The 16,018-nt window shown below is 42.8% G+C and overlaps 1 protein-coding gene across 1 annotated transcript in view; it reads left to right on the top strand.

Annotated features, from left to right (window-relative positions):
* Positions 1-16,018, top strand: part of NPAS2 (neuronal PAS domain protein 2) — a 103,002-nt gene that overhangs the window by 52,029 nt on the left and 34,955 nt on the right. Inside the window, exons 3-7 of the mRNA XM_050971510.1 lie at positions 1,564-1,712; positions 4,920-5,011; positions 8,323-8,412; positions 14,088-14,208; positions 15,206-15,319. Of these exons, the coding sequence (XP_050827467.1) occupies positions 1,564-1,712; positions 4,920-5,011; positions 8,323-8,412; positions 14,088-14,208; positions 15,206-15,319 (566 nt within the window). The remainder of the gene's footprint in view (positions 1-1,563; positions 1,713-4,919; positions 5,012-8,322; positions 8,413-14,087; positions 14,209-15,205; positions 15,320-16,018) is intronic.

The following is a 16,018-nucleotide window of genomic DNA, read 5'->3' on the forward strand; positions in this document are numbered from 1 at the left end:
TCAGGCAGTATCCACCCAATCTCTTGTGTTTGAAGCTGTAAAATAATCAAGCATTGGCTTCTATCCAGTGTATCTCCAAGTGTGTTCAGGGTTGAGAGCAAGACAAACAAAAATTACCCCTCTGTCAGTAGTAACATCCAGAAGCCTCTGTAGAGATTTCTCTGCTGAAAATGTTTATTGCCATCCTGGTCCTCACAGGGGATGTAGATGCTGGGCTAAATTCTGCTCTGATTTTCAGCAGTGTGTATCCAGAGCTGCTTTGAGGCACAACAGAGTTAGCTGGGACTGAGAAAGTCAGAGTGAGAACTGGCCTCTTGGCTTTTCTTTTCCATCTACATGTAACTAGATTTTTCAGTCTTTGCGTAATTGACAAGGCAAATCTCATCTGCTTGAGGACTTTTCAGAAGAATAAACAAACCTACTGGGCTATACTTATTTCTATTTCCACTTCCATACAGAAGTCCAGGTGGTAACCTCCAAGACAAACAGTTGTGGTATTCATTAAAACAAGTCAGAAAATGCGTGTGTACAGCTGGGCAAAGGGTTAAAAAAAAAACAAAGTGCGCATGCTGAAAAGATTATCAACAGCCTTAATGACAGTATTATGATGGTGCCAAAACACCCCAAATGAAATCAGATCCTTTCTTTGAGCTTCCTTTGAAACACAGCAGCAGAAGCAGGCTCTCTCTCAGGAATCTGCAATCCAAACAGACAAGAGTGGTGAAGAAAGCTGTCGAGTCTTTGCTTTAAACCTAGAGATTAGGGCACTGACACTGATTTTTCCCAGTGGCACACAGATTAAGGGCAAGCACTGCTGGCACTTCCAAGACCCCAAGTCTGGCAATGCATCCCAGCCTCAGACAATCCATGCTGATGCCCTCTCTCCTGCTTGTCATTGTGACCTCGGAAAGGAGACTGAACAAAGTGGCATACAACCAAATGGGAGCTGCAGCAACTTCTACTCAGGTCTCTGATCTTTATGACTGGAAGACAATATCCTGATTCTTCTCTGCCAGCCTGGAGGTAGGCAGAGCACCTGTGACCAAAGTGGGCAGGTCCTTCTAGATCAGCACAGCTCCTGTGCATCAGCTGCAGGACTGTTAAGACTGCACAGATGGGTATGATCCAGTCTCTACTCTTCTTCTTTATGGACAATTTTACTGTTGTCACAGTATTCCTATTTCTTCTCATTCTGAGTGCCTCCCCAGAGACTGCACGAATTTTTAAGTTCCTACATATGTCTGGAAGATGGACAGAGCTCCTTCAACTACAAGCTCAGTGCTTTCCTGATAAAGCTCAGACAGAGTGTCCAGAGGCAGCACAGAGGAGTGAGCAGAGCCTCCATCTCCCCAGTGGGTACTAAAGGTGGCTCAAAGACAAGAGCAGGAGGTGGGAACTGTTGCCTCCTACTTGCTTCTGCAGCTTTGCTGGAGTCCAGTGTCAATCTTCACACTCTGACATGTGCAGCAAGCTAATTTTATGTAGGTACATTGCAAAGAGCAGGTACATGATCATGTCCCTTCTTGCTCTGCTCATCCTTTGTTTCTTTTCCCCTGTCTACAGGGCTTCGCGTAACAAGTCTGAGAAGAAGAGGCGCGATCAGTTCAATGTTCTCATCAAAGAGCTCAGCTCCATGCTTCCAGGCAACACTCGCAAAATGGACAAAACCACTGTGCTGGAAAAAGTCATCGGCTTTCTGCAGAAACACAATGGTAAGATTTAGTGCAGCTCTTCATGCACTTGCCAGACAGTAACTGTAATATCCTGTTTCCTTCAGTGATTATCAGAATGGCTTGAGGGACCTAAAAGTGCCAACATAAGGTATTTGAAGTTTTTTCCTACCTCATCAAAAAAGATCATTTGCAGACACAGTGCTGCCCAAATCCATCTCCTTGTGTGCTCTTCATTTGAAGATGACTCTCAACCTGCTAGAGAAGGGGGCAAATGGCAGCAGCTGAGGGAAAGACAGCAACTGCATGAGTGCCCTGCAGCACTCATGAAGAAGACAGATGCTTTGAACAAGAGAGATTTGGGATCAGAGGGAAGATGCCCTTACTCGAAATTTGCAATATTCTGAGCAGAAGAACAAAGCATTTGCCCCAGTTTCTCTGCAGAAAAAAATGCAGGGAAGCAATCTGTTCAGCACTCCAGCTCCTCAGTGGACTGTGCAGGACTCAATTTTGCACAGTGAGTAGAAAACTCAGACCAGAAAGTGCCTCCTTTTTTGAAGCTGGCATCAGCAAATTGCATCCACAGATAGTTGACATGCTTCACCCAGTTTGCATAAGCAGAAGCTACATCACATGTGCACAGCATCCAGTTGCAGTAGTCAAGTTCAGCATCAGAAAGCCAGGAGTTCATTTTTAAAATGCTTGCACCAGTGACAGTTAAGTCCCTTGGAAATGTACCTTCACAGAGGGCAGAGGAGATTTCTGACCTTGCTGATCTGCTCTCTTTGGTCTAGTTTCTACTCAGAGCGGGGAATGTGCACTGTGGCCTTCCTCATGCTTTGACATCCACCAGTAGTGGTCAGCTGAAATGCTCCTCCCTTATAAATCAGGGCACTGGTTCAAAATGGGCTCTCCTGCTCTGCCCCTATGAGGAAGAGGTTTCAGTGGGTGACTGTGGGGAATGCCCCTGGTCCCAGAAAGCAGGAAGGGGTCTCACAAGATGGTGCACTACGTTGCCTCGCTTACGTTGGCTCATCCAGCACCTCCTTCCTGCACTCTCTGGAGAGCTCTGGGTGTAACAGGAAAGACCATTAAAACTCTTATATCATGACTTGCAACAGAATGGAGTCACAGATGTCAGTCTTACTGAGGAAATAATTATAATGGTTCTGGCATGAGAGTGCAGCTTCTCCTTAAATGATTTTTTACCACAGGCAAGATAGAATCGTATATTTGTTTAGGTTGGAAAAGACATTTAAGACCAATGACTCCAACTGTTAACCTATGGTTTGTACAGGAGCGAATGACCAGGACATCTCAAGGTTTAATAGTTATGTACACTTTTTTAAAAATTATAGTAATAACTTGCCCTTTTATTTTTTAGCTGCCCAAGGCACAGGAAGATGTGAATATGCTCAATTATAAAGCTGAGCAAAGAACAATCACCCGAGATTTGAAATAAGTGTACAATTGTAGCTGAAGGTCCAAATAATTTACTCCAAAAGATGCTTTTCCTTGAAAAACAACTAGATGAAGGAAAGCTAACAGCCACAGATCTTTCCCCAGCAATTGGGTCAAAATGTAACTGGGGTTTGTGCACTTACTAAAAAAAGCAAATGTTACCTATTTTTAAAGCAGATTAGTAGTCACAGAATATAATACAAAGCATCAGCATTTAAAAGTGTTGATTATCCTCAGCATACTTTGGATCTGGTTCATTGCATCATGTTCCCCTTCTGTTTGGTAGGCAAAACCAAGATTCTAGTTGTAACAGAGGAGAAGGCAAATTTTCAGATTTTTTCCTTCATAAACAGTCTCTTTCATTATAATCCACGGAATATCCCAAATCTCAAGGAATTGTCCCAATACTCACCATTTCAAGTACATTGGCTTTTCCAAGCTACAGATCTGCTGAAAGTATCCTGTATTCTGAAACTAATTCTAAAAATCTGATGGACTCTTTTTCTTTAGTCTGCCTTTCAAACCTGTGTGTAAAACCATGGGGGATGTGGAGAGTTGCCGTGCTGCCTGTGACCTCCCCCAGTAGTGCAGGAAGCAACTCAAATGAGCTGGTAGGAGCAAATGGCTGCATCTCCACTAATACAGACTGAACAGAGGATTTGATTTCTTTCTTGGTGACAAAATGCACTGGCACTTGTAGAAATTTACTGTCTTTTCCATTTGTGTTTCTCTGGCCAGTTTGCCTATGTGCTCTGAATACAGAGCACTGAGTGTTACATGCTCTGGAAGTGTTAATCAACAGGATTAATTTAAGTGCTAATCAACAGGAGGTGCTGAAAAGAGAAGATTCTGTGCTTGCCATTCCCTCACTACTAGACCTGAGCGAGGGAGCCCTCCTAGAGAAGCAGAGTGAGCAGCAAACTAAAGCAGCTCAAGTTTCTGTAAATTAGGGCTGTCCCCCAGAATCCTGTTTGACTCAGAGCTAACATAAGTGACTGTTTTTCAAAGGCAAACAGTGTTACCAGCTATCCAGTATGGTCCCCAGTTTCAGTGCAAAGCTGTGAGTTGTTATCCTGGCGTGTCTGCACTCCTCCATGGAAAGCCCTCCAGGAGCAAGCCCTCTGCCATGGGGTCAGGATAGGACAACAGGGGGGATGATCTTCTCTTGGGACCTTACGGGCTGGCAGCACAGGGGAGGACCCTGCCCTCCAGACAGGATTTGGATTGAGATGCTGGTACTCCATCCCTTCACCTGGGCTGCTCTGCACCATGTGGCTGACGGTAGAGAGAGGGTGGTGGCATTAGCACCGGGGTGAAGCTGCTGCAAATGATTGTGATTCGCTCTCCTTTTGGAAAACAGAGCAATAGCTCTGCAGTTTGGGGTCACAGCCCTTTGGGGCTCCTCTGAAGGAGCTTTCTTGCTATTCTGTTTGGCACAGAAGCTATAGGCTGAAGCCTCTCTAGCATCCTGATTTTGAAGCTGTAAATTGTAAATAGCAATTGGACACATGCTAATCCTTGCCTTGATTTTAATTTCATGCAAAGTGGTTTTATCTTTTGATCAATACCGCAGTAATGCTGCTTGAGGCCAATGGCCTTGTGAATACAAGCTCCCACTGAACTCAGTACAAGTTGACTTGAGTAAAAAATGTGGAAAACATTTCAGGTTTGAAAACTGCAATTTTTGAATACAAAGGTTATTTCTTTCTTTTCATAGTGACTCATGTGTAATATTTCAAGATAGAAGTTAATTTGAATTTTAAAGATGTAAATATTCTATTTGTCTAGAAGTCTCAGCACAGACGGAGATTTCTGAAATTCAGCAGGACTGGAAGCCTTCATTTCTCAGCAATGAAGAATTCACCCAGCTGATGTTGGAGGTAAACATGCACATGCACCTTTCCTGATTTTGTCTAGCACTCATGGAAATGCCCATGCATTTAGAACAAAGTGTCATCTGCAGTTCCAAAAGAGGAGGTTTTGGGAACTGCTGTATTTGACTATCAAGCAGAGCTGTCACCTGTTGCTCTTCCCTCTCAGCAGTACCATTGCGCTGTGCTGCTACAGCCTGCAGAACTGTGCAGCAACTCCCAAGAAAAGCAGTTCAGGGCGAAGATGCAAATCACAGGGGGTTTTTTTGTTTTTTTTTTTACAAACAGAGGTGAGGTAAAGGGCACATGGCTGTTTTTCTCCTGTTCTTGGAAGGCGTTGTTAGCATCTAATATTTATGCAAGATTAGCACCTGAAACGCAGAGGTGTCGCGTCCCTCTAGTGCTAGGTGCTGAACAAGCAGATAAAGCCTGACAGCTCCTCTTGGCTTGATACAGTTGGTACTTCCATTCTGATTTTCAATGCCCTTATCAAACTATATTTCTTATAGTTTTTTACATTTCTTCTTATTCTAGCACTTTGCAGTCATAGCTTTTCAATTATAGCTTAGGTTCCTTTAATGCTAGCTGGGATTTGAAGGGAGGCAATGCAATGGTGTTTATGTAGGTTCAAAATGAAAAGCAAATGAGTTGCTAGAATGCATTTTTCTCTCTCAGTAATAGCTAGAACTGCCTTTAACCAGGTTCTTCTCCTGTACTAAACACACAGATGTTGCATAGCCCCACAGTGTCCTTTGAGAACAAGCTTCTCCTCCCACAAATGATGTGAACATGGCACATGATCCAGGCTCTGGTGATGGGCAGGGAAGGATGTTGGGGAATAACTTCAGCACCAAGGAGTGGCATAAAGCAGGAGCACGTTGCTGGCTCCCAGAAGCTGGCAGTCCTTTGGCCATTGCAATTTCTTGTGATGAGACTCCCCTGGACTAGTTTTATAAGACACTTTGCTCCCATTGCTCCGACAACCGCCCATTTCCATCTCTGTGCACAGGAACTTAACACACATAACTCCTTCTGTCTGCACTGAAATATGCCCCTCAGATAGCAGTAAATTGACTGTTGTTTTGACAGGTTGGGTCTTTGTTGATTCTACTTGTATGTTGCACAATTTTAGATTAAAACAATCACTTTTGGTTTCCCAGCTTATAAATCACCTCCTTGCTACTGTGATTTTCCATGCCCTTCAAGATAACATTGGGTATTGGGATGTCCTGTTGTGACAGATGTTCATCATTCCCTGCTATTTTGCCTTTCTAATAATCTTATTTTATTAGCATTTGGACAAGACTGCTTGAAGTTTTTCCCATCCTGTTATTAAAAGATGGGTAGGGTTTTTTCTGAGCACTAATTCAAAAGACTCAAGGCATAATTGACTGCAGTAATATATCAGCTTTCCTGAAAATGGCCTTTTCTTACCACATTGAAAAGGCTGTCACCAAATTACAGTGGGCATGAGGCTCTGTCTGTCTAGGACTGATGCAATAGTAAAACCTTTGAAGATGAAAATGCTCTCTTAATGTTGGAATGTCCAGTTGCAAGTAAATAAAAACAGAGTGATATATGCACACATTAACTTGATTTTACCACAAGGTTCTGATATGAGTCACTGTGTGTAATTTGCATTGGATATGAAATAAAGACTTGATTTTTTAAAAACTAACAACCTTCACCATAGTAACATGCACAATCCAACTGCCTTGTAAAACCACTGCTCTCGTCTATGGGTTAACAGCTATCAGGCTTTTTTAGAAAACAGCTTGAATGTACTGCACTAAAGAAAAACATATTCTCTGCACCTAGATTAACAAAATCAAACTAACTATAGCAGCTGGAGGGTTTTCAGAGATGCTAAACACTCACTCTTCTACTGGGGTTTAAGTTATTGACTTGCTTTTCAAAGGATTGAAGCACCAGCAGATTCCCATTGACTTAAATAGTTGTGGGTGCTCAGCATTCTCTGGAAAAAGGAACATATGTTTGTGTCTTTATTCAAGGCTTTGTGTTTTCCTTTTTTTTTTTTTTTTTTTTAAACAATTAGCATTTTCCAGTGTTCTCAGAATTCTTTCCCTTATTGAAGTCAGTAGGGGGGAAGGATGTGCTGGGGCTTACAAGATCAACTGCAAGTCTGGCTTGGAGGCAGGCCTGGATTTGTGATATGATTTTGTAATGCCATGGCTCTCTGGTCAGGCTGTTTGCAGCACACCTGTCTCCTGAGCAGGTATGGCCACTGGAGCATTGTCAAACACTGCTCTGATTCAGCTGTGCTTGTAGTGTATTTGCTGCTCAAATACTGCTGGCAAAACTGACTCCAGAACATCAGGCAACTGACAGGAAGGACCCAGACTTGCCCCCCTTGAAGGGTTGGGAGCCTCACTGATGACTCCCTAATGACAATGGGAAGGTTCTAATATATTTTCTGAGCACCTATTGTTGTGTCTTAATTTTTTGAGATGTTCTCCTTACAGTGATCTAAAGATCATCTAGCTTTAGTTCACTCTGAGGAGAATCCCCCAAAAAATTAAGTTAATCTTGCCTTAGATCTCAAAATCTACCTAGGTTTAATTTTGAACAAAACTTAGATCAAAACTTGGCAGCTCACACTAAAGAAGAGACTCATTTTAAAGGTGACATTGCTCTTGTGCAGAGGGTGGGGATAAGGCTGACATTTCCCTTCAGTCCTAGGAGTGAAGGGGCTTACCACAAGATGGGACCAAAGTGAGGAAGAAACTCTGCAGAAGGGTGAATTTGTCTTGGAATGAGTAATCTAATACCATGACCTTTAAAATAAATCACTCAATTAAAACTCAGGCTAAGGATTATTTGATCATTTGCATTGCTTTTACTTACATGAAAGCCCAGTAATATACAATGTTACATTAATACAAACTGAGATTTATGGGGTTTGCAGAGAAGTACCATTTTGAGATAGGACTGCATCCTTTCATCGTCCTTTGATATTTACACAGAGCTCAAATGTTCATTTTAATAACTTCCAAGGGATCCAGTCTTAGTCATTTTACATTATTAAAATGTGTGATTAATTTAAAAACTGAGACATGAAATGTTCCTGTGAGCCCTTTGTTGCTTCAATAGTAGGTTTTACTAGACTACAAAGAGTCTTGTAAAAGTTAAATCAGACTGTAAAATCAGAGAATTACTGTTCTGCAACTTGAGATAACATTCCTACAACTTGATAACAATATGGTGCCGAAGTCAAACTGTTTTGATCAATACATGATGAGATGTCCTGTTTACACCACTCATTCCTATTAAAGCACTCTGCACTTGTCTGTTTTCCTTAGGCATTAGATGGCTTCATTATAGCAGTAACCACAGGTGGAAGCATCATCTATGTGTCTGACAGCATCACACCTCTTCTAGGGCATTTACCGGTGAGTAATTCTGGCATTGCCTTTTCTACTACACATTGTAGAATTGGGCACTGCACTTGTAGGAGCAGTGTAAAACAGTGCTGGGGGTGGTGTTTTCCTGAAAATGTGGTGAGGGAGTTTGTCCCTGCATTATGCTGCCTGCTGCTGTTGCTCAGCTCTGCACTCTCTCTGTGTGATTCATATCCTTCAGGTTTTTGTTGCTATGAGGCACTTTAGCTTGAATGGAAAAAGCTCTGCAGGAATAGTCTGGCCAGGGGAGGGACAGGGTGACCTGGCTGATCTTTTCCATCTCTGATTTCTAAGCTAGCAGAGAATAGCACCAGTGCTGCTGGCAGCCCAGTGAGGAGCTTGTTAAGGGCCTTATTCTGCTCCCAGGGAGGTAAAGGACAAAAGCCCCATTGAATTTGGAGTTAGCTGGAGGCTGCTGACAGCTCTCCCTGCAGCTCCCCTGTGCTTTCCCAAGGGGAGCACCCTGCTCCCAGGAGCTGCTGGTGGAGCCAATGCTGGATGCAACCCTACACCAGTGCAGCCGATGTTCAGCACATTGAGCTCCTTTTGTCTGTGTGCTGCTCCAGGAGACACTCCTGTGCTTTGGCTTGGGCTGGAGGAGCAGGGGAGAGGGACTGCTCCAAACCCTGCTCCTGTTGCTAAGGCTGCTCTAGGCAAAATGGCACAATAATTATGGATTAATCCTCACACTCATTTTTTAGTACCCTGGTCTCAAATAAATACATGCCCAGGAGAAAAAATTAGCTGCCAAATCATTATTGTACTACCCCCTGCCATGTTCTTAAGAAAATTACAATTCTCTTTCTCTCATTTAGTTTTTCACCGAATATGTGTTATGTTTTCCACCCAGACAAATGTATTTCACAACGTTACCTTGCTGGAATAAGCACAAAAATTATTTTCTTCTGAGACAGAGGGAACTTGATGAAAGAGCAGCTCCTGGTAAATGCAAAAATATTGCTATGCAACAACAGATTGAACTAAGTCTGTCTATTTCAGTTTTCTTTCATCCTCAACAGTTTAGAAGACCAGTACTTGACTATTTTCTGACATTTTCCTCACTTCAAGGGTGGGGAGAGCTCTGTTCTACACACAGGCTATGGGGTTTTCATACACTTACTGATTTCCATGAAATTTCCTTCTTTTTCATCATTTGGTGGTTTCTTTGGTATCCCTTTTAAATACTGATTCTTAGTGGAGATGCTAGATTTGCTGAGGGAAAGTATTCTTCTTCAGGAAGACACATTTCAGACCCTGTGCCTGAAGTCTGAAGCCCTGACTGAACATGGATAGATTCAGGTTTACAGTTCCTGAGTTACACCATCAGAAACTAAATTGGTTTTCTCTCCCAAAGACATGCTTTGTATGATAACCTGACATGGTATCCAGCCCAAAATAAGGATAAAGATGGACACTACTTTTTATTTGCATAGAAGCAGCACATTACAGTCCAAGTAGGAAGCATCCCAGAGGCCATAACTGAGCAAGGAATAAAGGCTTCTGCCTGACCCAGGTTGGCAAATCACTATGGCCATGGGCAGGGGCCCAGCTGAGGGTGCTCCAAGTGCACACTGGGTATTTTAGTCCTCTGTTGCCATTGTCATTTGTTTTTTTTAAGTTTTAAAACTGATCAGAGTGCTATCTGGAAAATCTATGTGGCTCATTTTGTTTACCTGGAGGACCTATTTGTAAGCTAAATTCAGTCACTGTTTGAGGGACAAAATACCAATTCTTTCTCTTCTGTGACAGCAGGGAAAAAATACTCTGAAAATCTTCTTTGAACAATGAAAGGAATGCAAAACTGGGCAGAATGCAGAGCGGGCTCTCTGAGGGCTCCTGTTAAGAAAACTGATGTATTTTCTTTCAATAAAATAATGAAAGTTCTAGTGCTGAGAACAAATATATCCGATTCTCTTTAACACAGCTTCCCATACTTCCATGGAGAATTTTCAAACACAAATTTCCCCTGTTGTAATTCTAAATTTTTTTAATGAGGTCTGGAGACTACTCGTAGGGTCAGTTGAGATGGAGAGGTCTAGCTCACATGATAAGGATGACTCTGAAGTGAACTCATTGAAATCTGACCACAACTCATAGCATTTGCAGTCAGATGATACACAATGACTCCAGGAATATGCAGTCTCTTGAGAAGGGTCCTCCCTGTCCCTTCCTGCCTGCTTTTCCAGAGGGTCCCTGGCAGGGTTGCGATTTCTCCTCAGAGGATGCCCAGTGAAATTCAAGGAGCTGCTCTGCTGTGTGGGGTGCTTAAGGTAAACCTCAGGATGGAAGAATCCAGGGCATAGCACCTTACAGTGTGCAGAAGTTAATCATGCTGTGTTGCTGTTACAGGGTAGCAGTGGGAATCAGTGCAGGACATACAGGGGGCAAATCCCAGCACACAAGTGCATAGCCATCTTTATTTTTTGTGTCGATGGGAAAGAAACCTGTCTCATTTGCAGTCCTCCACCATGCCTTTCCTAGTCACCATGTTTGCTTAGACCCTCTGATTTTTTTTCTCCCTGCAGCAAGAATTTTTCACATAACCACTACCCCCATCCTGCAGTAAAGGCAATGAAATTATGAGGAAGGAGTTCCATTCTGGAGTACAGCTGTTTTGTTGAAACTGCAGAAATATTTTAACTATGCGTCCCATTATTGCAGAATTTGATGTACTGTATTTAGAACAGACCAGCATCCATGTAGGCAAAGGTGTTCTTTGCCTGCCTTAGCTTTCCTGAGTAAATACTCCTAAGCTTTGCTTAGCAGGATCCATAGATTTGAAGATGCAGAGTAGATTCCAGGCTTAGCAGCATAACTATGCATTAACATAGTTCCTCTAACAAGTCTACCCACAGTCACTGTAGTTTATCTCATTCAGCATTCTGTCTCAGCCAGAGGCACAGAACTGCTCACTGCAAGAATAATTAGACAGAGCTGCAAACCATTCCCCTCTAATTAATCCATTTTTATCACTGATGGTCAAATTTTGTAAATAGTATCAGGTCAGAAAAGACCTGCAAAATCATCAAGTCCAACCTTTGACCTAATACCACCATGCCCGCTAAACCAAAGTGCAATGTCCACTCATTTTTTGAACCCTTCCAGGGATGGTGGCTCTGCCCACTTTCCTGGGCAGCCTCTTCCCATGTTTAATCACTCTTTCATGAAGAAATTTTTTCAGATGTCCAGCTTGAGCCTCCCCTGGTGCAGCTTGAGTCCATTTCCCTTTGTCCTGTCACTGGTTGCCTGGGAGAAGAGACCAACCCCACATCACCACAACCTCCTTTGAGATAGTTTTAAGAGTGTGATAAGGTCTCCCCTGAGCCTCCTTTTCTCCAGGCTAAACAGTTCTAACTCCCTCAGCAGGTCCTTGTTAGACCTGTGCAAGACCCTTCTCCAGCTCTGTTGTTCTGCTCTGGACATGCTCCAGCACCACAGTGTGAGATGAATTGAGCAGTCCAGAACTGGATACAGCACACAAGGTGTGGCCTCACCAGTTCCCAGTACAGGGGGCAATCAGTGCCCTGGTCCTGCTGGCCACACTATTGCTGATACAGGCCAGGTCACCATTGCCCTTCTGGGCCACCTGGGCACACACTGGCTCATGTGGATCAGCACCCCCAGGTCCTTTTGGCACTGGGCAGCTTCCCAGCCACTCTGCTCCAGCCTCTAGCACTGTATGGTGCTTTGCCTTGTTGGACCCTCATACAGTTGGTCTCAGGTCTTTCATCCAGACTGTCCAGGTCCCTTTGCAGAGCTTATCTGTTTCACCACCTATCTTTTTGCCATGGCATCAGATGTCTGCTCTTTGGGTCTGGTGCAGAATTAGCTATGAATAGCTTGCTTGGCATTTTCTACAGTTCCAGCGAGACAGTGGAATATTTGCTTCCGCCTCTCTGTTTGACTTAGCAATGTATTCTGGATTGACATACTGATTCAAAAGCATTGTTGAAGTCTTGATGTGTACAAGATCCAGAAGTTCTGTTCTGTGCACTGTTTTACAGGCCTGCCAAACCTCTGCAAGAGGCAAGAGTTTGGAATTGGAGTTTGGTCACAGTATACAGACAAAAGGTTTCAGTTAGAGGAGTGGTGATGGCTCACATCTAGTTTTCCTTCAGTTACTGCAGAGTAGATTGGAGACTAATTAACCTGGTGGCATCATTATCATTTACAGGAAAATAAAATTCTGAGATTGCACCTAAGCCTTGAACAGAACTCACCAGTGCAGTTTCCTGTTAAAGGCTCTCTTTCTTCATATGCACAAAAAAAATTACATGAAACAATGTCCTACATTTTGTGAAGTATAGTATGTGTATATAGAAGTGTGTATGTAGGTATTTATACATATATAAAAAACCTTCATCACATACTGTATCAGTAGGATTATTCACATTAATAAGATATAAACAAAAGCCACAAAAATAACTTTTGAGTATTCTTCACAACATATTCAAGTAATGAGCATATATAATACTTATAACTGAATCATCTAAAGCGATATATTCTTGTTAAGGTGTGTGTGATTTTTAAAGTCTGCTCCATGAGTTTCACCACTCTAAACAGGAATTCCCCACATAAAAGCTAGTATGAATAGAAAGCAGATGGAAACCAAAGCACAATCTTACACAAATAGATGATGGGTAATAACTTGCCAGTCTCATACAGGGCTTACATGTTTTCAGCAGGACTGTACAGTCTGATAGAAGCTGCTCTGATGACACACAAAGCTGTGTCAGTGTGCCAGCTCAGCCTGAGGTAGTCTCAAGTGGGACAGATGTAAGTCAATGCCATTGGAGGGTCACTTTATTTCAGGCTTCCTTTCAGATACACTCTCTTGGGTTAGTCACCACACTGAGCATAGGGAGACCTTCCTCTTGGCAGCCCATGACAGACTCGTTGTTGTCTCCACTCTGAGCCAGCCATGGCCTTTTGCACAAATCTGTCTCCTCTTTCTGTTCCCAAATCTCACTTCCTAGATATTGGATGGAGTTCAGGTTCAAGCCAGCTGATCATGGGGCTGGAGGCACATGGACATTCAGCTCATGGCTGGCCAGAGGGAGGGCTTGTGTTGGTGGTACTGTGAAGTCCCCCTCCCAGGAGACTAACTGCTGTAAAGTCATGTCCAGACGTGGAAGTCCCTTTCTCCCTGCTCCCACCTGCCAGGATGCAGGAAGTGGGGAACAAGACCTGCCACCCCAAGGGCATTTCCCAGGAACTGAGGGGATTCCCTCGGGAAGGGGCTTGATGTGGGACTGACCTGGCTGACTCTCAGCCTCACTGCTCCTGCAAGTCAGGCTCTGTCAGGGAAAGAACGAATTCCAGTGATCCACAACAGGCCTGTGCATGGAGCTTAGTAGCAGTGTAGGGAGCCAGACACCCTTTTCCAGCCCTCTCCCAGGTCTCATCATTGAATTGCATGGACATACCTGCTGCATCTAGTGGTCTCTGAGAAACATTAAATACTGCTGATTGCTGAGACTTAATCTGATGACCAGCCCACAGAGAAGTGGCCACTCAGTTTGTCCAACAAGTTCCCCCTCTGTTTTAGAGTACCTGGAAATCAGTGAGGAAGCTCCTGTCAAATGCCACAGGCTTTGTATCACATCTCTGCAAGTGTTGCTTGTTGTGATATTTCTGTTTGTCTCAGAAGGTATTTCTCTTTGCAGTGTGATGTCTTGGATCAGAATTTGTTAAACTTCCTCCCAGAACAAGAACACTCAGAAATTTATAAGATGTTATCTTCTTGTATGCTTATGACAGATTCTGCCTCATCCGATTACTTAAAAAGTAAGTTTCATTTTATTTTGTCTAGTAAATGAAAAAGCACAGGCAGGATAATTTTTTTTTCCCAGAAAGAGTTTTTTATGTGATGTGCAGTAAAAAAATTAGGTTCATAGCCTTTCAAAAGATCTTGCCACCTGGAATGACCCTTTGGTTCTATTTTTAAATGAAACTCTTTGCCTTTATTTTACTAGGCTAAGACTGCTTGCAGTTATGTTAATTATTAAATATCATGTCATTTGAGACAGCTAAGGAAAATAGGTTAGCTGATGGAAATTGAGAGTTCACCTGAGACAAATCACATCTTAATTGATATTGAAGCCTGTTCAAGTAAGATGTTCAGAGATCAGCTAATGTGGCATACCTTTGGTTTGCCTTACTCATACCTCTAAAACTATTGTAATTCTTTTTCCAATTGAAATTTGATTTCCAAGGAAATGTTTTTACTTCCTCAGCCTTACTCTCTCTAGGAGGTAAGATGCAGAAAACCAAAAAAGACAAAATAATGTAAGATGTACAGCTGCCCAATCTACTGTATCGTACAAAACCTGCAGCTGATAGCTAATATGCCATAGTTAATTTAATAGATGTTTTGAGGTAATTAAGCACAGTTTTCCAACACAAGATGTAGAATAGCTGTGAGTTGTGAGGAGCCTAAATAGAAAAAAGCAGTAAGTGAAGAACCCAGTTCTCTCTGTTGCTGCTCCGAGGCTGTGGCTGTGTAACTCCTGTGATGAGGTGGTGTCAGAGAGGGCAAGTCTCCAAAGCTGTCCCCAAGCTGCAGGCACACCTGGGCACAGTGCTGAGCAACCTGCATCCCTGCAAGGCTTTCTTGCAGAGGCTCTGCTCCTACAATGTATAGCACATTGGTGTTTAGCAGTCCTGAGTGGTAACAAGCTGCTCTTGTGCTGCCAGTTGCAAGATTGGGGTTGGAAGACGCCATTGGTTGTGTTTAGCTGAAATAGTATATTTATTTCTTCTTCTTCTTCTTTTAACAATCCAGCTGACAATGAACTAGAGTTTTATTGTCATCTTCTGAGAGGAAGTTTGAACCCAAAGGAATTTCCAACATATGAATACATAAAATTTGTAGGAAATTTTCGGTCTTACAGCAATGGTAAGCTTTAATTGTTGTATAAATGTTCCTTTAGCTGTGTAAAATAAAATATAAGTATTGCTCCATTGAACAAGACAGGCTTTTAACTGACAGAACTATTTTTAACATTACGGGATAAATTTTGCTTCTCACGGATCTCATGGCTGAGTTGCAATAGCTGGATGAATACATGTGATGAGTGAAATTGTGTTAGTTGCTTTTGTTACTGCCCTTCACTTGCAGTGATCCTGGACTCTGGGTAAGTTTGCAAACACTGACAGGTTTAGGTGAGGGTTTATTTGTGCTCACTGATACTGTGTGCTAAGACCCCACCTATTAGCAAAATTATAATCCTGCTTCCTTATCTGCTGGTTTACTTTAAACACAAATTCCATGCCAGAACTGATAACCTGCCAAATCTGTCTCCTTACCCTTTTCTGAAAAATCTTGGGGAAAGGCAGCAGTGCCACGTTTCATCAGAATGGCTGAGGACACTGCCACCCACCTCCCTCTCTGGCTGCCATTTTGCATTCCTCTCCATCACTGCAGAACTCAATACTCTCCAAAAAAAAAGGGAAGACACGCAGTCAGCATAGTCACTAATGCACCACAGTCAGTCCAGGGAAACCATCTTTCAAGGGGTGAAGAGCAGATTTCCACCTCACCCGTTCTCTAACAAACAGATTGCTGCACGGCCATTAGTGTCAGAAATGAAATATT

The sequence above is a fragment of the Serinus canaria genome, chromosome 1 (genome assembly GCF_022539315.1).
Source record: "Serinus canaria isolate serCan28SL12 chromosome 1, serCan2020, whole genome shotgun sequence".
Taxonomy (NCBI): domain Eukaryota; kingdom Metazoa; phylum Chordata; class Aves; order Passeriformes; family Fringillidae; genus Serinus; species Serinus canaria.